The sequence below is a fragment of the Thalassophryne amazonica genome, chromosome 7, assembly GCF_902500255.1.
Source record: "Thalassophryne amazonica chromosome 7, fThaAma1.1, whole genome shotgun sequence".
NCBI classification, from domain to species: Eukaryota; Metazoa; Chordata; class Actinopteri; order Batrachoidiformes; family Batrachoididae; genus Thalassophryne; species Thalassophryne amazonica.
In genome coordinates, this window is record NC_047109.1 from 12,153,914 (window position 1) to 12,178,021 (window position 24,108).

The following is a 24,108-nucleotide window of genomic DNA, read 5'->3' on the forward strand; positions in this document are numbered from 1 at the left end:
GCCCCTGGCTGTTGGGATGTGGAATGTCACCTCGCTAGGGGGGAAGGAGCCTGAGCTTGTGCGGAAGGTTGAGAGATACTGACTAGAGATAGTCGGGCTCATCTCCACGCACAGCTTGGGCTCTGGTACCCAACTTCTGGAGAGGGGCTGGATGCTTCATTTTTCTGCCGTTGCCCACGGGGAGAGGCGGAGAGCTGAGGTTGCATTGCTTATTGCTCCCCAGCTCAGTCGCCATGTGTTGGAGTTCACTCCGGTGAACAAGAGGGTCGCGTCCTTTCACCTTCGGGTCGGGGACAGGTCTCTCACCGTTGTCTCGGCCTACAGGCCGAGCAGCAGTGCAGAGTACCCGACCTTCCTGGAGTCCCTGGGAGGGGTACTAGATAGCGCTCCAACTGGGGACTCCATTGTTCTCCTGGGGGATTTCAACGCCCACGTGGGCAGTGACAGTGAGACCTGGAGGGGGGTGATCGGGAAGCACAGCCTCCCAGATCTGAACCCGAGTGGTGCTCAGTTGTTGGACTTCTGTGCTAGTCACAGTTTGTCCATTATGGGTGTCCATTATGGGTGTCCATAAGTACACGTGGCACCAGGACACCCTGAGCCGAAGGTCAGATGATACGACTACAAAGTCGATCATCGACCTCCGGCAGAGGGGCAGAGCTGTCGACCGAGCACCACCTGGTGGTGAGTTGGATCTGCTGGGAGGGTAGGAAGCCGGTCAGACCTGGCAGGCCCAAACGTATCGTGAGGGTCTGCTGGGAACGACTGGCGGAACCCTCTGTCAGCGAGGTCTTCAACTCCCATCTCCGGGAGAGCTTCTCCCAGATCCCGGGGGAGGTTGGAGACATGGAGTCCGAGTGGACCATGTTCTCCACCTCCATTGTCAATGCGGCCGCTCGTAGCTTTGGTCACAAGGTCTCTGGTGCCTGTCGCGGCGGCAATCCCCGAACCCAGTGGTGGACACCGGAAGTAAGGGATGCCGCCACGCTGAAGGAGTCCTACTTATCTTTGTTGGTAGGTGGGACCCCAGAGGCAGCTGACAGGTACCGGCAGGCCAAGCGTGCCACAGCCCGTGCAGTCGCAGAGGCAAAAACCCGGGTCTGGGAGGAGTTCGGAGAGGCTATGGAGGAGGACTATCGGTCGGCCTCAAAGGGATTCTGGCAAACCGTCCGACGCCTCAGGAGGCGGAAGCAGCTCTCCACCCGCACTGTTTACAGTGTGGGTGGGGAGCTGTTGACCCTGACTGGGGATGTTGTCGGGTGGTGGAAGGAGTACTTCGAGGATCTCCTCAGTCCCATCATCACGTCTTCCGAAGAGGAAGCAGAGACTGGGGACTCAGAGGCGGACTCATCCATTACCCAGGCCGAAGTCACCGAGGTGGTTAGAAAGCTCCTTGGTGGCAAGGCTCCTGGAATGGATGAAATCCGTCCTGAGTACCTTAAGTCTCTGGATGTTGTGGGACTGTCTTGGCTGACACGCCTCTGCAACATCGCGTGGCGATCGGGGACAGTGCCTCTGGATTGGCAAACCGGGGTGGTGGTCCCTCTGTTTAAGAAGGAGGGTGTGTTCCAACTATAGGGGGATCACACTCCTCAGCCTCCCCGGTAAGGTCTATTCCAGAGTACTGGAGAGGAGAATTTGACCGATGGTCGAACCTCGGATTCAGGAGGAGCAGTGTGGTTTTCGTCCTGGTCGAGGCGCACTGGACCAGCTCTACACGCTTCAGCGGGTGCTCGAGGGTTCATGGGAGTTCGCCCAACCAGTCCACATGTGTTTTGTGGATCTGGAGAAGGCGTTCGACCATGTCCCTCGGGGCACCCTGTGGGGAGTACTCCGGGAGTACGGGGTCCGGGGTCTTTTGCTAAGGGCTATCCGATCCCTGTACGGCCGCAGCAGGAGTTTGGTTCGCATTGCCGGTAGTAAGTCAAACCTGTTTCCAGTGCATGTTGGCCTCCGCCAGGGCTTCCCTTTGTCACCGGTTCTGTTCATTATTTTTATGGACAGAATTTCTAGGCGCAGCCAGGGTGTAGAGGGGGTCTGGTTTGGGAACCACAGAATCTTGTCTCTGCTGTTTGCAGACGATGTGGTTCTGTTGGCTTCGTCAAATCAGGACCTTCAGCGTGCACTGGGGCAGTTTGCAGCCGAGTGTGAAGCATCCGGGATGAAAATCAGCACCTCCAAATCCGAGGCCATGGTTCTCGACCGGAAAAAGGTGCTTTGCCCTCTTCAGGTCGGTGGAGTGTCCTTGCCTGAAGTGGAGGAGTTTAAGTATCTCGGGGTCTTGTTCACGAGTGAGGGACGGATGGAGCGTGAGATCGATAGACAGATCGGTGCAGCATCTGCAGTGATGCGGTCGCTGTATCGGACCGTCGTGGTGAAGAGAGAGCTGAGTAGGGGGACAAAGCTCTCAATTTACCGATCGATCTACGTTCCGATCCTCACCTATGGTCATGAGATTTGGCTCATGACCGAACGAACGAGCTCGCGAGTACAAGCGGCCGAGATGAGTTTCCTCCGCAGGGTGGCTGGGCGCTCCCTTAGAGATAGGGTGAGGAGCTCGGTCACTCAGGAGGAGCTCGGAGTTGAGCCGCTGCTCCTCCACGTCGAAAGGAGTCAGTTGAGGTGGCTCGGGCATCTTTTCCGGATGCCCCCTGGATGCCTCGCTGGAGAGGTGTTTCGGTCACGTCCCATTTGGAGGAGGCCCCGGGGAAGACCCAGGACACGCTGGAGGGACTACGTCTCTCAGCTGGCTTGGGAACGCCTTGGGGTTCCGCCAGAGTTGCTGGGGGAGGTGTGTGTGGATCAGGAGGTCTGGGCGGCTTTGCTTGAGCTGCTGCCCCCGCAACCCGACTCCGGATAAAGCGGAAGAAAATGGATGGATGGATGGATGGATGTATTGATGTTAAATATAAACTTGGGTATTGTGGACATTTTGACATCAAAATTAGGTCTCTATCTGTAGCGGTTCTTGAGATACAGCCTATATGTAAGGGTGGCAATTTGGTTTGTGTCCTATTACGTTAAAAATATTGTTAAGGTCCATAAATATATTGAAGTTGAACATAAACTTGTGCATTGTGGACATTTTGGCACCAAAACAATTGCTGTAGCTATTACAGTTTTTGAGATATGGTATAAAAATACATCTACACTTGACAAAAATTGATGAAATTGAGCATTGTTATGTTGAAAACTAAGTACCATTTTTGAAATGTTCATCTAAAGAAGGTAATAATAATCTTTTTGAGTCAATATTTCACTGGAATATGAATCGAGAAGTTACTCATATATTATGTATAATAGAGTGGATGTCAGTGCACAACCAGGGCACACTGGTGACACCACTGCTGTGTGGACAACCTGGAGAAAGCCTCAATTCTCTCAGATACAGGCGCTTTTGTGATAAGGTTGCAACAAAGACAACTCATGTGCAGCCACAGTGTTTGCCACCCACTTCGACAGCTGCCAAGTTTCATAGTCTGAGAGTTTACTTGCAAGTTCAGGAATGGAAAGGTGAAGATGAACGTGACAACATGCCATTGCAAGAATGGGGATGGAAAGTTTCTGATAGTCAGGTTGTCCCAATCATGACTGACTTGCAAGCAGCACCAGATTCTCTTCTGCATGCTGTGAGATGTAACTGCAGTACTGACTGTAGTACATTGCGATGTACATGTCACAAACTTAACTTAGATTGCTCAGCAGCATGTGGCAACTGCAGAGGTACAGGGTGTACAAATGCAGGCCAACTCAATGATAACCAGGATGATGAGTCTGAAATTTGAACAAGTAAAATTTCAATTGTCATGATGTACACAATACTGATTTCACCTGAACTTTTATTATTATCATGCTTCATTGGTTTTACTGTAAAATTAGTGTGTGATTACATCTGTGTCATTAAAAAGTTAGTGCAGCTGACAAGCACTAAGAATATTATTATTACATTCTTTAAATGAACATTTCAGAACAGTTATTTGGTTTCAACATAACAATTTCACCATTTGTAGCCAAATGTAGATGGCTTATGTGCTGTATCTCAAAAACTGCTGGGTTAGGCTACAGCCCCCTGCGACCCCTAATTGGAATAAGCGGGTATAGGAATTGGATGAATGGATGTCCTGGGTCTTCCCTGGGTCCTCCTCCCAGTTGCACATGCCTGGAAGTCCTCCCTAGGATGATGGCCAGTAGCCTTCTCACCAGATGCCTGAACCATCTCAGCTGGCTACTTTCAGTGAGAAGAGGCAGCGGTTCACAGTGGTATGTTTACCACTGTGTTACATCACCTTTCCTTCTAACAACACTCAATAAGTGTTTGAGAACTGAGGACACTAATTGTGAGTGTCATGATTGGGTATAAAAGGAACATCCCCAAAAGGCTCAGCCGTTCACAAGCAAAGATGGGGCGAGGATCGCCACAACTACATGAAAAAATAGTCCATCAATTTAAGAACAGTGTTTCTCAACGTTCAATTGCAAGGAATTTAGGGATTACATCATCTACAGTCCATAATAGATAAGATTCAGAGAATCTGGAGAACTTTCTACATGTAAGCTGCAAGGCTGAAAGCCAACATTGAATGCCCGTGACCTTCGATCCCTCAGGCGGCACTGCATTATAAACCGACATCATTGTGTAAAGGATCTTACCGCATGGGCTCAGGAACACTTCAGAAAACAATTGTCAGTTAACACAGTTTGTCGCTACATCTACAAGTGCAAGTTAAAACTCTACCATGCAAAAAGCCATACATCAACAACATCCAGAAACGCCGCCACCTTCTCTGGGCCCGAGCTCATTTGAAATGGACAGATGCAAAGTGGAAAAGTGTGCTGTGATCTGATGAGTCCACATTTCAAATTGTTTTTGAAGATTATGGATGCCATGTCCTCTGGACAAAAGAGGAAAAAGACCATCCAGATTGTTACCAGCGCAAAGTTCAAAAGCCAGCATCTGTGATGGTATGGGGGTGTGTTAGTGCCCATGGCATGGGCAACTTACACATCTGTGATGGTACCATAAATGCTGAGAGGTACATCCAGGTTTTGGAGCAACACATGCTACCATCCAAGCAACGTCTTTTTCAGGGACTTCCCTGCTTATTTCAGCAAGACAATGCCAAGCCACATTCTGCACGTGTTACAACAGCGTGGCTTCATAGTAAAAGAGTGCGGGTACTAGACTGGCCTGCCTGCAGTCCAGACCTGTCACCCATTGAAAATGTGTGGCACATTATGAAGCGCAAAATACGACAATGGAGACCCCGGACTGTTATTCCTAGTCTACACTAGCAAACATTTGTTTGAAGATACCCCCACCATGAAAAGTTTGCCCGAGTTTGGTAGTGTGGATGTATTGCCAAACACCACCGAACTAGTTTGCAAAAGTTTGGACATGTTCTTGAAAACATGTTTGGTGAAGTTTGCCAACAAACAGCCAATCAGAGAAGAGCTGGTGATCATGTGAATTACTAGTTGGACAAAATGGCAGCCTCCAAGAAGGAAAGAGTGTGAGGATTTGAAGAGATACAAAATTTAATTGAGGAATATGAGAAACATCCATGCCTATACAACACCATAATCAAGTGTGTGTCTTGCTTTTGTATCAGTGGCTCCACCTTCTGTTCCTCGAAAGCTGCCTCATCCATCCTCAGAAAGTTCTTATAACTTGGTTTGTCTGAGGACTGTATTTATTTAAAAAGGCAATTGTAGGCCCCATACTTGTGTTTTCTTAATCCAGGATCTGCACCACAAGCGAGGCTTGTGTTGTTTTTGGCAGCGGCGGCGACGTTCCACAGCAATTACACACATTACTGCTGCAGATGCCCTGATGACTTCTCTCTTGAATTTTGCCATTGTTTCTGATAATTTTTAGAGGGAAAGTACAAAGTATGGACGCCCAAGCCAAACATATGCAAACGCGGTGTTTGGTAATGTTTGCAAACAAAAGTTTGGTCAAGTTTGCCAGTGTAGACTAGGCATTAAACAACTGAAGTTGTACATCAAGCAAGAATGGAAAAGAATTCCACCTACGAAGCTTCAACAGTTAGTGTCCTCAGTTCCCAAACACTTATTGAGTGTTGTTAGAAGGAAACATGATGTAACACAGTGGTAAACATACCACTGTCCCAGGTTTTTTGAAACATGTTGCAGGCATCTATTTCAAAATGAGCAAATATTTGCATGAAAACAATAAAGTTTATCAGTTTGAACATTAAATATCTTCTCAACCTATATTCAATTGAATATAGGTTGAAGAGGATTTGCAGATCATTGTATTCTGTTTTTATTTACATTTTACACAACGTCCCAACTTCATTGGAATTCAGGTACATTCAAAGTCAATGTTGCTGCAATCATGCCAAGATACCCCCAATTATAAAGCATGCTTTTGATGTTAAAAACCCATTTTGCTTGATTTTCAGCAGTATATTATTCTTGTTTTCTTCATCCCCATTTCACCATACACAGTGGGGTTAGAAACACTTTTCCAAACATTTTTATATAAGTTTCACTTTGCTCTGATTTATGTAAAATGTTATTATTGACACCAGATTGGTAACCATTGGGTTGTCTTCTTTCAGGTGCCTTGTTCAAGTGGTTCTTTGCTGTATGTGTGGTGTTCCCTCATCACTATTGAACCTGAATCTCACATGCAGCAGAGGGTGGTAAGTATTCTGAATGCACACACATGCAATTATCTTATTCAGAGGTTATTTTCAAAATGAGACATAAGGTTGTGGTTTTGTTACAAAATCTCAGTTTTGAGGGCCCCAGTTACACCACTAATCCTGAGGCGAACACCCACAGTGATTAAAATATCTTGACTGTATAATTACTTGATTGTGTGAGCGGAAACACTGAGTGCTTTGGCTTTCTAGGTTTAGGGAATTACAGCAATGATATATGGCTGTAATTCCGTAATGTTGCCGATTCCGGTTCTCAAGGCACACTAAGCATTAAAGATACAGTATGCAAGATTCAGGAATATAGTATCCAGAACCATCTCTTCATTAGTACCCAGTTACCTGCACCAGTAAATCATTGTGTTTTCATCAGCTTAGATTGAGCTCTATATATCTGCATGCAAATGAGCCCCTCATGGAAACTGCCATATTGCACCGCCATGTTGGTACAGTAGGGACATACTTACTCCGTCACTTGCATTTTACAGCACGCTCAGGACACTGAAGGGGGAAAAAAAAGAGAAATCAGTAGTTGCTCCGTTTTACTGTCTACTGGTTGCAAGCTCAGGCTAACAAGTTTGAGAAGTCTTATTTATGAAATAAGGATCAAATATTATTTGTTAATCACAAGAGACGACAAGGGAGCATGAATCCCCATCCAAGCGAAAAACGACAGGAAATAAAATCACGACTCATGACAGCTTAATGCAATCTGCAACGTCACCACAAGATGGCACTAAATGTTACACACTGTAGCTTTAAAGCTGTACAATATAATGTAATATTTGAAATACTGGTATTACAAAATACACAGATTAACTACTTATTAAGCCAAATTTTTTGTTTTTGTTTTTGTTTTTTTTTACTTTGGCACTAGATTTACACAGACCAGTCAGGAATAGATGAGCTGCATAGTTTCTTTTTTAAGATGCTCCATTAATTCAAATATAAAATTTCTGTCTCTCTTTATGGCTGATGAATTTTCTACAAAAGTGTATCTGAGGATAATATATAATAGAGTCCAAAATAAGAAAACATTCATAACCCTGCACGTAGGTGAAGCGGCAATGGCAGGGTGTTGTCTTCACTGGCGTGTGTGTATTTATGTCTGTGTCTGTGGACAATGTTTTCTGTGTCAATCTTAGGTGGTTTTCAGTCCGCTGTTTGTCATGAGGAGCCACTTGCCGGATCCGGTCATCGTCTACATCGAGAAAAGGAGTCTTGGACTGAGGGAGAGCCAACTGATACGAGGACAGGGCCACCAGGAGCCCCTGCTGAACACAGAGGCAGACCTCACTCACCACCTCACCTTCCATGCCAGGTAATTCATGATGGAGCTTCTACCACCATCAGTGCAAATTATTCCACACATCTGGATTTCTCTATCTGCATTTTCATACACATGCCTTTCTGTTTATCTCAAAGTATTTGCGAAAGTTTTTGAGTTATTTATTGAGAGATCATTTCACTGTTTTTTAACAACCCTGCTCATGTTAAAACATCATTAGCAATCAAGGCTCTAATTGCTCTACTCACATTTGACAATTGCTTGATTTGTAAGAAATCCATGAAGCTGTCACAGCAGGCAGGGGTTCTGTGTTCATTCTTTGGTTGTATTCAAAACAGAGGAGGGTTACCTGTCACTGAAACTGATTCACTGATGTTTCCCACTCACTGGCCAGTGTCATACTTTCAGCCCAGCGTCATGTCATCACCAAGCAGCTCATAACAACATAAATGAGGCTTCTTCTCATCTCCTACTTAACATTTTCCCAAAGCTCACTTTAGTATCCCTGAGCCAACATGGAGACATGATCCAGGGGAATCCAGGCACATTTCAGGGGAGCAGGAGACCTGCTTGGCAGCTGCTAAGACACGGCTCCAATTCCAGCATGTCAGGTTGGGCCGTAATTACACCTCATTTAGATATTGGCCCTAACAGAGAGCAGCTTTTTGGCCCTGTACTGTGTGTGCATGCGTGCATCTGTTTGTGTGGGTGGGTGAGTAGTGTGTGCACATCTGTATCTTCATTGTGTGTGGTCTGTGACTGTTGCTGTCTTGGTTAGCTGCGTGTGTGTGTGACAGTCGCCACTTTATCACAGACAGAGTGTGTGACACACTGTACATCACATCACCGCATTCTGTCACAGAACTTATACAGTTTCTGCAACAAAGTGTCCAACGTAATCTCTGGGAATAGTCCATTTGCCTGGTGAACCGAATTAAATCAGCGCAGGGGGGAAGATAAATGAGAGATCCCGCTGAGTTCGTACTGTGGAGTAGAGCCTTACGTATTCTTTTTCTCACTCACATTTGAATACTTCTCTGATTTGAAGCAGAAGTACATCAAGCTTGGTGCCCTCAGAACCTGTGCAACAGGGTTGTGAGCAGAACCTAAATCCCAAATACCTTGGGTCTGCAATGATTTGATGTCAAATAATCACACAGCGAGGGCCATGGATGGATGTACACACAGATGGAGCCCATTCCTATACAATCGTGGACAGAATTTGAAATTGAGGGTCACCAACTCTGCTCCTGGAGATCACGTGCCGTGCATGTTTTCTATGTTTCCCTCCTGAAACTACAGAAACACCAGACAAACTAGTCTGGTGTACACTAAATCATGCATAGAGAAATGCACCACATGGCCAAAATGTTGAAGTTGGTGCTCCCGCAGCAGTACTCAAGGATCCTCCAAAGAGACCTAGTTCCATAGACATCCCCATAGATATAGTCATCACCTTAGGTCACTGGTTAGCTTCCAAGTCTCATAACCATACAACAAGAGAGGTAGCACCAGGACCCTAAAGACTTGGACTTTTATTCTCTTGCAAAGATATCTGCGTCACCAAACACCTCTGTCCATCGATCTCATGACTCAACAAGATTTTCACAGGTGCCTCTCAATCTCAAAGGTCGAGGACCCAGAGACATGAATGTCAACGCTGAGATAAGTGAATGGCTCTAAAAATTCAACACTTTTACCACATACAGATACTCTTCTGATGGTTGAGTCCAGGAAGTCATTAAACACCTGGATCTCAGTCTTGATCCAGGACAATCTCAAACCCAGACACACTGATTCTTCAAATGCTGCAATCATAGGATCCATTGACTCTGCAAAGATCACAACATAATCTGCAAAGTCAAGGTTAGTGAACCTTTCCTCACCAACAAAAGCACCCTAATCACTGGTTTCCACAACCCAACCCAACAACCGGTCAATGCACACATTGGACAGTGGAGGAGCCAGAACACATCCAGCTTTTTAGTGGGTCAGTGGTTTAGATACACCAAGATGAATGCTTTTTTAAACAACATGGACATTTTTGGAAGATTCCAAAAATTGATGAATTGCTTGTAGAAACTTATGAATGAGTAATTGGATGTTATGATGTATTAATTGGGGAAAGTTTAGCTGTATTTGAGAGTCTACATGTTGAACCTGTGCCTTCTTGAAGAGCAGGGTTAAAAAAATTCTAAAGGTTTCCAATGCAACATTTTGATTCTACATAAGTCTTGTTCTTCCTTAGATGCCATCTTGCAGAGATTCATGGTCCCACAAGCAACTGCACAATCTGTTGTCCAAAAATAAGACACTTGAAACTATACATTTATTGTCATTGCACATGACATAAACCAAAATATGTGTTCTGCATTTACAGTTAGTTAGACACAATCCAGTAGCACAGTGGATTAGTGGTTAGCACAGTTGCCTCACAGCAAGAAAGCCATGGGATTGATTCCCACCTGTGTCCATTCTGTGTTGAATTTGTATGTTCTCCCTGTGTTTTATGGATTCCCTTCAGGTGCTCCGGCTTCCTCCCACATCCAAAGACATGCAGGTTAGGTGGATTGAAAACTTTAAAGAAAAATGTCCATAGTTGTGCGTGTGGGTGTGACTGTGTTTGTTTGTCTATGTACAGTAGTTGTTGGGAAAGTGTAGGTACACGGACCCACAACAGGGGGCGCAAATGAACGGACAATGGAGTAGGTCAAATAACAACACTTTACTGTTGTGAATGTGCACAACAAATACAACAGATTGCAACAATAGACAATAGTCAATTCACAAGGTGTCGTGTGGGCAGGCTCGAAGATAGGAGACGCCTGTCCAAAGCAGAACCGGAACCACACGATTTCCTCCGCCACCAGACCCCGGGAATACTGGAGCCGCCAAGTCCCGAACTCCCAGGTGGCCACTGCCTCCGCGTGTCGGATCTGGTACTGCTGGCGAGGAACAGAAAGCAAGTAAATGAGGATGCGTTTGCACCCAGGAATCAGCACGGCAGGAAAGCTACCTCCACCTCTCGTTGGAAAAGCAGTCCAAAAGATAATGCACAAAAGTCACAAAGGATATTGTCAAGCAGACAGCTGAGGTACGTTACCTTCCAGGTAGAACGATATCTCGGCAAAGAGGTGGAGATGACGTCTTGCTGATATACCGATGCTGATCCGATGAGTGGTGACAGCTGTCATAGGTGATGAGTGTCAGCTGTCACCCCGGCTGCTCCTGTGAGGCGGCAGCGCCCTCTGGTGCCTGGAGCCCGCACTCCAGGCAGGGTGCCCTCTGGTGGTGGTGAGCCAGCAGTACCTCCTCTTCAGCGGCCCCACAACAGTAGTGTTCAGAATAATAGTAGTGCTATGTGACTAAAAAGATTAATCCAGATTTAAGTATATTTCTTATTGTTACATGGGAAACAAGGTACCAGTAGATTCAGTAGATTCTCACAAATCCAACGAGATCAAGCATTCATGATATGCACACTCTTAAGGCTATGAAATTGGGCTATTAGTAAAAAAAAAAGTATAAAAGGGGGTGTTCACAATAATAGTAGTGTGGCATTCAGTCAGTGAGCGTCAATTTTGTGGAACAAACAGGTGTGAATCAGGTGTCCCCTATTTAAGGATGAAGCCAGCACCTGTTGAACATGCCTTTCTCTTTGAAAGCCTGAGGAAAATGGGACGTTCAAGACATTGTTCAGAAGAACAGCGTAGTTTGATTAAGATGTTGATTGGAGAGGGGAAAACTTATACGCAGGTGCAAAAAATTATAGGCTGTTCATCTACAATGATCTCCAATGCTTTAAAATGGACAAAAAAAAACAGAGGCGCGTGGAAGAAAATGGAAAACAACCATCAAAATGGATAGAAGAATAACCAGAATGGCAAAGGCTCACCCATTGATCAACTCCAGGATGATCAAAGACAGTCTGGAGTTACCTGCAAGTGCTGTGACAGTTAGAAGACGCCTGTGTGAAGCTAATTTATTTGCAAGAATCCCCCGCAAAGTCTCTCTGTTAAATAAAAGACGTGCAGAAGAGGTTACAATTTGCCAAAGAACACATCAACTGGCCTAAAGAGAAATGGAGGAATATTTTGTGGACTGATGAGAGTAAAATTGTTCTTTTTGGGTCCAAGGGCTGCAGACAGTTTGTGAGACGACCCCAAACTCTGAATTCAAGCCACAGTTCACAGTGAAGACAGTGAAGCATGGTGGTGCAAACATCATGATATGGGCATGTTTCTCCTACTATGGTGTTAGGCCTATATATCACATACCAGGTATCATGGATCAGTTTGGATATGTCAGAATACTTGAAGAGGTCATGTTGCCTTATGCTGAAGAGGACATGCCCTTGAAATGGGTGTTTCAACAAGACAATAACCCCTAGCACACTAGTAAACAAGCAAAATCTTGGTTCCAGACCAACAAAATTAATGCCTCGCAGATGTGAAAAAATCATGAAAAACTGTGGTTATACAAATAAATACTAGTTTAGTGATTCACAGGATTGCTAAAAAAGCAGTTTGAACATAATAGTTTTGAGTTTGTAGCGTCAACAGCAGATGCTACTATTATTGTGAACACCCCCTTTTCTACTTTGTTTTACTAATAGCCCAGTTTCATAGCCTTAAGAGTGTGCATATCATGAATGCTTGGTCTTGTTGGATTTGTGAGAATCTACTGAATCTACTGGTACCTTGTTTCCCATATAACAATAAGAAATATACTCGAAACCTGGATTAATCTTTTTAGTCACATAGCACTACTATTATTCTGAACACTACTGTATGGTCCTGTGACAGACTGGTGTCCTGTCCAGGGTGTGCCCCGCCTGCGACTGCTGGGATATGTTCCAGCCCCCCTATGACCCTTAATTGGAGTAAGCGGTTGAATAGACACAATCCATGCACCTGTAGCATTGGACAGCCGTAGTCCCACACCCGGGGACCAACTCCAGATTGGGATACACCACCTTGGTGAATAGCTATTGAAGCCATTAAACCCAACCTAGACAGGAGGACATTCAGACTCTACACACAAAGAAACTGGGCATTGGAGTCCAAACTGACAACACTGTCCTGAACACATAACGTTATTTGTAAAGATATTTTGTGTTGTCAGATATTCACTTGTGAAGCAGGTTATGTTGAACATAAAGTTCCTCTGTAATCTGATACACTTCAGAGATAAGAGGCAGGGCTTCTCCTAGCATAGCCACCACCTGCTCCTGATGAAGTTAACTATATTGATTACCACATTAACAACATGCTTAATTTTTAGCACTGACTTGCACAACATATGCTGATGAATAATACAGTGTAGAAAAAACTATTTTGCTCTGGGTTCATTTCAACCACTTTATCCTGCATCCGTTTCAAAAGTACGACATTTTTTCCTGTCAGATTTGGACAACCATCCGTTGTGACACCTACCAGTCTGTCCCATTTCAGTCCTAGCTTGTCCATGCAAGCGTTTACCTCTGTGAACAGGTCACTCCCTGTCCTAGTCCCTTTCATTGGCCGCATTGTTGACAGCTCCTCTGTAATCTTGAAGTCCTGCGTTATCCCACAGAGAAATACGAGTAACTGGGCTGTGTCATGACGTCACAGCTCTCATCCAAAGCAAAGGAGAAAAAGTATGAACTTGTCATTTTACTTTGCAGCTGAAGCTCCAGATCCCCCGTGATGTCCTCTACCCTTCTGGTCACTATTCGCCTGGACAGCGGGATTTTCTCAAATGCTTCTTGTTTCTCTCGGCATATTAGTGCTGCAGAGTCCACCAAGTACACTTACTGTTTTTAGCAATTTTTGTGGGATATCACAAAGCTGGTCTTGGTTGCTGCTTCCCTGGATGCATGAAGTTTGGTTAAAAAAAAAGCCTTGCTACTTTTCATGCTTAGCTAGCAAAGCTTCTGATGTCCACACTCTTTTTCCACTTCAGTTTTTATATATCTCCGCATGTTTTGTGTCATAATACCGACTCAAATTATAATGTTGGAACATGGCAACTTGCTCTCCACAAACTAAACAAACAGCTTTACCTCTAACTTCAGTAAATAAATACTTAGGAGTCCATAATTTGTTGAAAATTTGGCATTCAGCATCCACTTTTCTTTTCTTGGCGTGAGCGGACATTTTTGATGAGCGGTGGATTCATCATTTCCGAGGAAAAAAACAGGCTTCAAAATAAAAGGAATGCCGTTTTAGTTCAGTCATAAAGTCACACTGCACATTATGACAGCTGAACGAAGGAGAAAAAGTCACAAATCGCCAAAAAGAGCGTGAAAAAGAAACATTCATGATCATGGGCCCGAAAGCGGGAATAAAACCAAACCCTCTTCTGGTTTGGATCCACGGCCCATCCACCATCTCCATTGCTGTCCCCACTGATAGCACAAACACGCCGTGCCAGGCTGTGTGGCATGAGGTGATCGTCCAGTGCCTTGTTCTGCTATTACGCGATGGCGCCGTTCCAGGCTGTGGGGCATGAGGCGATCTCTCCATGCCTTGCTCTGCAATTACGCACCATGCCAGGCTGTGTGGCATGAGGCGATCGCTCCGTGCCTTGCTCTGCTATTATGTGCCATGCCAGGCTGTATGGCATGAGGTGATCGTTCATTGCCTTGATCTGCTATTTCGCGATGGCGCCATGCCAGGCTGTGTGTCATGAGGCAATCGCTCTGTGCCTTGCTCTGCCATTATGTGCCGTGCCAGGCTGTGTGGCATGAGGCGACTGCTCTGTGCCTTGCTCTGCCATTATGCGATGGAGCCATGCCAGGCTGTGTGGCATGAGGTGATCGCTCCGTGCCAGGCTCTGCTATTACATGATGGCACCGTGCCAAGCTGTGTGGCATGAGGCGTTCTTTCTGTGCCAGGATCTGCTGTTACGCAATGGCACAGTACCAGGCTGTGCGGTGTGGGGGCGATCGCTCCGTGCCAGGCTTTGCTATACTCCGGAGGACACGTACACACAGCCACAAACGGCTTGGGAGGGGGACAAAGGTCACCCGTAACACTAACTTGATAGAATATTAAATAAATGGACTGCATTTATATAGCGCTTTTCCATCTGCATCAGACGCACAAAGCACTTTACAATTATGCCTCACATTCACCCCGATGTCAGGGTGCTGCCATACAAGGCGCTCACTACACACCGGAGCAATAGGGGATTAAAGGCCTTGCCCAAGGGGCCAAGTGAGGCGGGGATTTGAACCCATGATCTTCTGGACTCAAGCCCAACACCTTAACCACTAGACCATCATTAAATATTTTATTCTGAAATTCCAGGTATTTGCAGGTAGGTCCGAGTCAGCCAAAGGGTCGGATACAACCCGCGAGCCGTAAAATGCCCAGGTGTGGTGTAGAGAGTCAGACTCAGAGAAAGAGTCTCAGGTGTGCTGCTGTTGCACTGTGATCTCTGCCCCGTCTTTTATGCGAAAATGAGTGTTGCACAAAAGCTTCACATACCTGTCGCTGAGATAGATGATGACTGGAGTGCAGTTTTAAGCGGAAATGAGGTGATAATTGTAAATTGCTGCTGACGCTCCAAAATGACGCATGCGCAGCGAAGGCAGTGTGGGCGCTGAGCTCCTCACACCGGACCACAACGGAAACAACTGTTTTTCACTTTCTTGTGCTAGCTGTGTAGTTTAATGGGCAATTACGTATGTATTTTGTGCATTATTTTACAAAATGAATTAAATCAATAAATCAAACAAGCCATATCTCGTTTTTTGCTTTTTGATGCAGTTCAAATATATTTTTTTTCTCTATACACATATAATTTACCAAATAACATCATAATGTATATATCTGCTCGTTGTTTAATAGCGACATCATACAGCACCACTTTAGTATGTTAAAGTAACAAAAAAAACTTAAGTTTGTCATAACAACTTGATTTGTTAAACCTAATTGTTAGCTTCCATTAACCTAGCACTGCTTTTGCACTTAACCCGCCGAATATCTAGTTTGGTCTCCCGGACGTAATTATCCGGATTCCTGGAGAGAACTTTAACCTTCATTTTAAGAGGACAAATAGACACATTTGGTTAATTTAAAGAAGAGAAAATGTTTGCTCGTTCACACTGCCATGTGTTAATGTTGCCGGATATTGCTAAAGTCATGTTGCATTGTGGGGCAGGCTGGAGCTCACACGTTGCGTTCACTGCAGCTCGGAAATCGCGGAGATATGCAGAGTCCGTTCATGAATAATTCCATTACTTTAACACGTCTTTAAATATAAATACTCTAACATTAAACAACAAAGTCTCCAGTTAAAAAAATTCTTATTTAAAATTTATTTTGGTGGCGTATAGACAAAACATATTGTTGTCTTAATTATGGGCTGAACTACAGCTTTAAATTGATGTAAATCTGGTGAGTAAAAAGAAGTTCATATCATCATCGGCATAATCTTGTTTTCGAGCATGAAAGGACCATGTCAGATCAACCTCAGTTGTTCAAGGGGTGACGGTGTTGTATGTAGCTGCTCAGACTCAAAGCAGAATGGAAGAGTCAGGAACACTTTGTGCAGGGAACAGTGGGTGGTGAGCGAGGAAGAAGAAGCCGCTCTTTACGTTGCTGTCTCTTGTACTCTACTTCACAGCATCATTGTTTCTCCATGTGGGCTGTTCCCTTAATGATGGTGCGCCTCCACTCAGTGTGGTTTTCGGCAAGGGTCTCCCAGTTGGCATAGTCGATGTTACAGCGATGAAGTGTCACGCTCAGTTGGTCTAGAAGTCCACGTTTGGGCGCACCTCTGGCTCTTGTGCCTGATTTGAGCTGTGAGAAGAGGATCTGGAGGGGGAGTCGGGTTGTGGGCATTCTTCTGACATGCCCTGACCAGCATTGGTGATTTTGGGCCATCGTGGTCTCGATGCTAGAGAGATTGGCTCCGAGAAGCTCAGATTCATTGGAGACATGGTCTTGCCATTTGATCTTCAGGATTGCACAAATTTTCTGCTGTTGGAAACGCTCCAGCTTTTTTATATCACTCGTATACAGAACCCACAACTCAGAACCATAGAGGAGGGTAGAAAGAACGATGGCTCGGAACACCATGATTTTCGTCTGGAGACTGAGATTGTGGTTCAGAAATACCCGTTTGGAGAGCTTCCCAAATGCTGCATGTGCAGCACGAATCCTGTTATCAATGTCTTTGTGCATAGTGCAGTCATTAGAGAGGTAGCTTCCACGGACTTCACCATGGAGTCGCACGTTGCTGGTGTCTGGAGGGGGATGGCCTGGGACTCCCTGCACAAGGATTTTTGTCTTTCCAGTATTGGAGGTAAGTCCAGAGTGAGAGTAGGCACCATCAAAGAGATCTACAGTGGCCTGGAGCGTAGCGACTGTGTCCACAGGGGTCGCATTGTTGTCAGCATACTGTAGCTCCCATACTGTAACCAGGGTGGTGATTTGGCGGGCACGAAAGTGCCCAGTGTTGAAGAGAGCTCTGTCCATTTGGCAGCGAAGTCGGGTGCCAGGGGCCGTGTCAGGAAGTTCATGGATCATGGCCCCAAGGTAGAGAGAGAAGAGGGTGGGGGCCAGAACGCAGCCCTGCTTCAAACCAGTGGTGATACGGAAGGAGTCAGAGATGCAGAGATGATCGTGAAGGACCTATACAAGGTCCGTGAAGTGGTCAGAGCAGCCGAAACGTCTCAAGGTTGCCCACATAGCTGGTCTTGGGACACTATCGAAAGCCTTCTCCAAGTCCCAGAAGAGGAAAAGGAGAGGTCTTCGCTATTCATGGGACTTCTCCTGTAGCAGGCGGGCACAGAAGATCATGTCAGTGGTGCCACGAGATGGCCGGAAGCCGCACTGTGACTCTGGAAGGACCTCTTCGGTGATGGTCAGGAGCCTGTCAAGCAGAACCCGTGCAAAGATCCTTCCGGCACTACTGAGGAGGGAGATGCCACAGTAATTTCCGCAGATGGAGCGATCCCCCTTCTTGAAGATGGTAATGATGGTGGCGTCCTTCAGGTCTGCGGGTACGGCTTTTGTCTCCCATATGCGCAGGATCAATATGACAAGCCTGGTCATCCGGGGGTCAGGTTATAGCAATTCACCAATGATGTCTTGATCACAAAGCTGCCGCTCAAGATCTTTCCCTTTCCAGAAGAAAGTGTAGTTGGCTCCAACTTCAGACAGACTTCCCTCTCCGGCAAGTCTTGTTTCGGAGAGGGCAGTGATATCAATGTTGAAGGGGTCAAGCTCCCGACTCACAAGGGCAGTGCGTTGATGTGGTCTATCTGTGTCATCGTAGGCTATGAGAGTCCTCATGTTCCATGCTCCCACCGTAAAAGGGTTCAGTTTCCATTTTCTTCTCGTGTTTTGACCACATAAGTAGGTCCTCACTGGCCGCAGTCTGCCATTCAGGGGGAGTTGTGGTGACCGATGTTTACCCCACCTTTTGTAGGGGCCTCTCCAATTGGATTGAGCTGCGGTACTCCTAAATAGGCCAGCCCAGTCACGCCTGTAGCTGCTGAACTATCACATCACCACAACTTTTTAGATAGAACAATGTTCTTACAAGCGCTGCCCGTGTGTGGCTCCGGACTAGAGTCTCCCAGCTCATAATATAGACTCCCAAGTTCATAATATAGACATAATTAAACATTTTATAAATAAGTGCAACTTTTTGCATTTTATGAGCTCTTCGCTGTTATAATAACTGAGCCACATGAATGGCACATGATGATGTCATAAAGCCCTACTCAAACGTCATAAAGTCATGTGATCTGTTCTTTTCATCATAAAGGACAGAGCCCTGCTCAGACATCTCTCTCACACACACACACACACACACACACACATATATAAAGTTCTACTTATTACATAACATCCATTGCAGTTGTCATTTTATAAATCAAGTTTCATTATGTGGAAGCCACAGATCCATGTAAAATCATCATAGCCAATGAAGAATATTTAAAAAAGAAAGTTAAACATAATCATACTATTTAAATATGGTTTCTATATATTATATATATATATATATATATATATATATATATATATATATATATATATATATATACGAGGTCTGTCCATAAAGTATCGTACCTTTTTATTTCACTGATACTTACTGGACTGGTAAGCATTGAAAGCCGAGATAGACATGTCCAAACTTGTCCTCTGACATGCCGAAACGGAGGTGTTCCTTTGTCTCGCTTCCAAAGCGAATCGGTCGTGACACGCGAAGCCTCTGCGCGGCTTTCCATGACAAAATCTCTTGTTAAAAGTGAAATCTACCGGAAAATGGCTGATGTCCAGCTCTTGTGATAACCAGAGAAAGAGTACACGACGGTCTCGTATCCACAGAGCCATCAGCTCAGAAATGGTCCGGTGGCTTGTGCCGTGTCGTCGTAGCTTGGAGCGCGGCGCGCTGAGCGTCTTTAAAGGGGTCCTTAAAGCTATACTAACTGACCTTATTCTCTGTGAAGCCCGTAAAATTTTCACCGAAAGCCAGATTAATTTTTCAAATAGTTTCCAGGTGCCAGTCTCTAACAGCTTCTGAAAAAATTCTGATGGAAAAAACCCCAAATCATTCCGCCATTTCCAGACAATGAAAATCCGACGACGGGGCGGGACCACTCCTTCCACAAGGCGTGCTCACAGGCGAATGACGTCACCGACAGGCGTGGAAAAACTCACGCATGTGCACAAGGGTTCAAGCTTGTCTGACGTGAAAACATATGAATCAAATCCATATAGTTTAAAAAAAAAAAAAAAAAGGTACGATACTTTATGGACAGACCTCGTATATATGAGTGAAACTGTTAAAGTGAAACTGTTTTGACTTGCTCTTTTAAAAATGTTCTGGGGGAGCACCCCCAGACCCCCAATAGTCAGGACTACATCCCCCACCACCCTTTTATGTACCTTTATGTTCACGTTTTGCATTCTTTTTATGCTTTCTCTCTCTCTCTCTCTCCTTAGAGGCTATTTAAAATAGATTTGTATACTGTATAATGTGTTTATTGTATTTATTGAGGAATAAAGAGTGTGTGCCCCCACTACGCCACATTTTAGGGAATTGTTGGCATTGATTTTGCAAGGAAAAAATTTTAGTTAGATGAAAATTTATTGCTTATAACAGGAGAAGGTAAAGGAGCATGAATCACTGTCGCCAAGAAATCATGACCTGCGATGGCTTAATGCAATGTCACCACTACATGACACTAAATCATACACATTCCAGCTTTAAATAAGTATAAACGCAAAGGCTTCAAGGAGATTTTAATTATTAATGGATTAGCATGCATCTTTTGAATACAGCTAGTTATACATTCATGTGTCCTACTATGCCTGACTGAAGTGCAAACGGGTGAATAGAACTATATGCAGTTCCTTGTACAGATACTGCAGTGAACTTCATGCAACAGAAATAACAGCCCGTTTGACAGTCCCCAGGCTGCAGTGGTTGATAATCACCTTGTGCAGAGGTGACCTTTCAAATGTTTTCGTTGTCTACAGTAAGGAGACGTGTTCTAGCTTTGTACTTCATCTGCCTAAGATGTAATGATACTGCTAAATATCATCATATGTAGTGTTATTTCATGCACATACACAATAAATAACAAATGGTTTGGTTCAAAGTGTCTTCTAGTAACACAAGATCCAGTCTGGGTGGTCCCAAGGGAACCAGCTACCACATATAAATCCAGTGTTTGTTCTTGTTCCTACTGTTTTTGTTATCTCTACTTTTGTCATCTGTGTTGTTTTATGTGAATGGAAGAAAAATCATCCCTTTGGTAGCAGCTAGTGGTGATCTGAATAAACAGAGTGAACCACCAGTGTAATTGGGGCCCCCCCCCCCCCCCCCCCCGAGCCATAACTAGTCTCTGTTTAGATATCTGATCACAAAGTTTGTTTTGATTTCCACAGCCATAAAGAAACCACAGTGGCCATGCAGTAAATGTGAATATGTTTGGCCTCTGTTTCTGTCAAGAAATACTTTTTACACACACAAAATGTCGGCTCAGAAACAACCAAGTGTCTTGTCTCTCTGGACTGGAACCACAATGCTCCTTGTGTTTAGGATGCGGCCTCTGCTTAAACCGTCTCTAACGGCTCAAACTGTAATAGCCCATCTTTGTCCCGTCCAACTCAATCCATCCATCAGCCCTCTGCTTCCTCACACACACCAACACAATAAGCCATAGTTATCAATGTACAACTGTACACATGCATTTTTGAAGTAAATCAAACTAACTACCCCCCCCCCCCCAAAAAAAAATAATTAAATAAAAAAAAAAATGTGGGCGAGGCAGACATGCATAACAAACTGAATTTGAATTAAGAAAGAAGTCCTTTATAGGCCCCAAGGCTTGAGGGTGCCAGTGCTTATCCCGGGATTCCATAGCATGAAGGAAATGAGAATCTATGACTCTCCATGGACAGGGCACCAGTCCAACACAGGTAGCTTCCCCACCCAAAGCCGGTCTTATTTCAGGACACAGACAAGTAGTCCTGGGACCCTGTTGACGTATTGGTTGCCCAGTTCCTTATCACTTAAATTAATTTTAAATATTAAACACAATAATTTATTGCATATGTATTTATTGTTTTAGAAATCAATTCCCTCGACGGCCCACAATCCAAAATTCAGGTTGTGGAGTCACTGATTTGAGACATTCGGCTTTATGCTAGAGGAAGAAAACTCAGAATCTCTGTTCAAGTTTTGAAGCTGGAAGAAGGTTCTGTGGTATAAGGATTTTGACCAAACACAGCATGTTTTCCAGACTACACTGTCCCGACTCTAAAATACACTTGTGGAAGCTTTGCACTGTAGGCATGCTTCTGCTATGTTGCAGGGAATGTGTTCATGATTCCATGATATATTTTAGTAAATTTATTAAATTAATGAGGTATATAAAATCTCTCAAATAACAGTAGGTAACTATTTTAGCAGGTTTCTTTTGTCATAGTATTTATGAAATATGAGTTGGTAAATAAAATATATTTATTGTGACCACAACCATTAAATGTCGCTGTAATCTGCTGAATCATTAGCCTTTCCTTTGAGCAATTATTGAGAAAATACTACGAAGCATGTTCCACCCTACTTCTAAATTATATATATTTAATCTGGCTGCTGTTCATCATTGATAATTTATGTCATTGTTTCTTAATTTTAGTAAAGCTACAGTGTTTATATATTATTATTGTATAATTTGCTTGCCACTATCTTGGCATTTGGTGCAATGTCAAGTAGGGATGGGTACCTTTCACATTTGAACCGATACAGTACCGACACCCGGTACCTGGGAATCTATACTGGTACACAACGGTACCAATTTTCTGTACTTTTATGCATTGTGTTTGAAGTAAAATCTTTTTAAAAAAAATTATCGTTTAACAGATTTATTTCTGAAAGTATAAACTTTAACAAATATGTCAAAACAAAATGAAATTGTTTGTCTTCAATCAATCAATGAATTTTATTTATATAGCGCCAAATCACAACAAACAGTTGCCCCAAGGCACCTTGTATTGTAAGGCAAGGCCATACAATAATTACATAAAAACCCCAACGGTCAAAACGACCCCCTGTGAGCAAGCACTTGGCGACAGTGGGAAGGAAAAACTCCCTTTTAACAGGAAGAAACCTCCAGCAGAACCAGGCTCAGGGAGGGGCAGTCTTCTGCTGGGACTGGTTGGGGCTGAGGGAGAGAACCAGGAAAAAGACATGCTGTGGAGGGGAGCAGAGATCAATCACTAATGATTAAATGCAGAGTGGTGCATACAGAGCAAAAAGAGAAAGAAACACAGTGCATCATGGGAACCCCCCAGCAGTCTAAGTCTATAGCAGCATAACTAAGGGATGGTTCAGGGTCACCTGATCCAGCCCTAACTATAAGCTTTAGCAAAAAGGAAAGTTTTAAGCCTAATCTTAAAAGTAGAGAGGGTGTCTGTCTCCCTGATCTGAATTGGGAGCTGGTTCCACAGGAGAAGAGCCTGAAAGCTGAAGGCTCTGCCTCCCATTCTACTCTTACAAACCCTAGGAACTACAAGTAAGCCTGCAGTCTGAGAGCGAAGCGCTCTATTGGGGTGATATGGTACTATGAGGTCCCTAAGATAAGATGGGACCTGATTATTCAAAACCTTATAAGTAAGAAGAAGAATTTTAAATTCTATTCTAGAATTAACAGGAAGCCAATGAAGAGAGGCCAATATGGGTGAGATATGCTCTCTCCTTCTAGTCCCCGTTAGTACTCTAGCTGCAGCATTTTGAATTAACTGAAGGCTTTTCAGGGAACTTTTAGGACAACCTGATAATAATGAATTACAATAGTCCAGCCTAGAGGAAATAAATGCATGAATTAGTTTTTCAGCATCACTCTGAGACAAGACCTTTCTAATTTTAGAGATATTGCGTAAATGCAAAAAAGCAGTCCTACATATTTGTTTAATATGCGCTTTGAATGACATATCCTGATCAAAAATGACTCCAAGATTTCTCACAGTATTACTAGAGGTCAGGGTAATGCCATCCAGAGTAAGGATCTGGTTAGACACCATGTTTCTAAGATTTGTGGGGCCAAGTACAATAACTTCAGTTTTATCTGAGTTTAAAAGCAGGAAATTAGAGGTCATCCATGTCTTTATGTCTGTAAGACAATCCTGCAGTTTAGCTAATTGGTGTGTGTCCTCTGGCTTCATGGATAGATAAAGCTGGGTATCTTCTGCGTAACAATGAAAATTTAAGCAATGCCGTCTAATAATACTGCCTAAGGGAAGCATGTATAAAGTGAATAAAATTGGTCCTAGCACAGAACCGTGTGGAACTCCATAATTAACCTTAGTCTGTGAAGAAGATTCCCCATTTACATGAACAAATTGTAATCTATTAGATAAATATGATTCAAACCACCGCAGCGCAGTGCCTTTAATACCTATGGCATGCTCTAATCTCTGTAATAAAATTTTATGGTCAACAGTATCAAAAGCAGCACTGAGGTCTAACAGAACAAGCACAGAGATGAGTCCACTGTCTGAGGCCTTAAGAAGATCATTTGTAACCTTCACTAATGCTGTTTCTGTACTATGATGAATTCTAAAACCTGACTGAAACTCTTCAAATAGACCATTCCTCTGCAGATGATCAGTTAGCTGTTTTACAACT

At 44.2% G+C, this 24,108-nt stretch overlaps 1 protein-coding gene across 1 annotated transcript in view; it reads left to right on the plus strand.

The window, feature by feature from the left end:
- The window catches only part of LOC117513625 (vacuolar protein sorting-associated protein 13B-like), a 1,146,044-nt gene that overhangs the window by 1,031,925 nt on the left and 90,011 nt on the right, over positions 1-24,108 (plus strand). Inside the window, 2 exon segments of the mRNA XM_034173849.1 lie at positions 6,585-6,668; positions 7,832-8,007. Coding sequence (XP_034029740.1) covers positions 6,585-6,668; positions 7,832-8,007 — 260 coding nt within the window.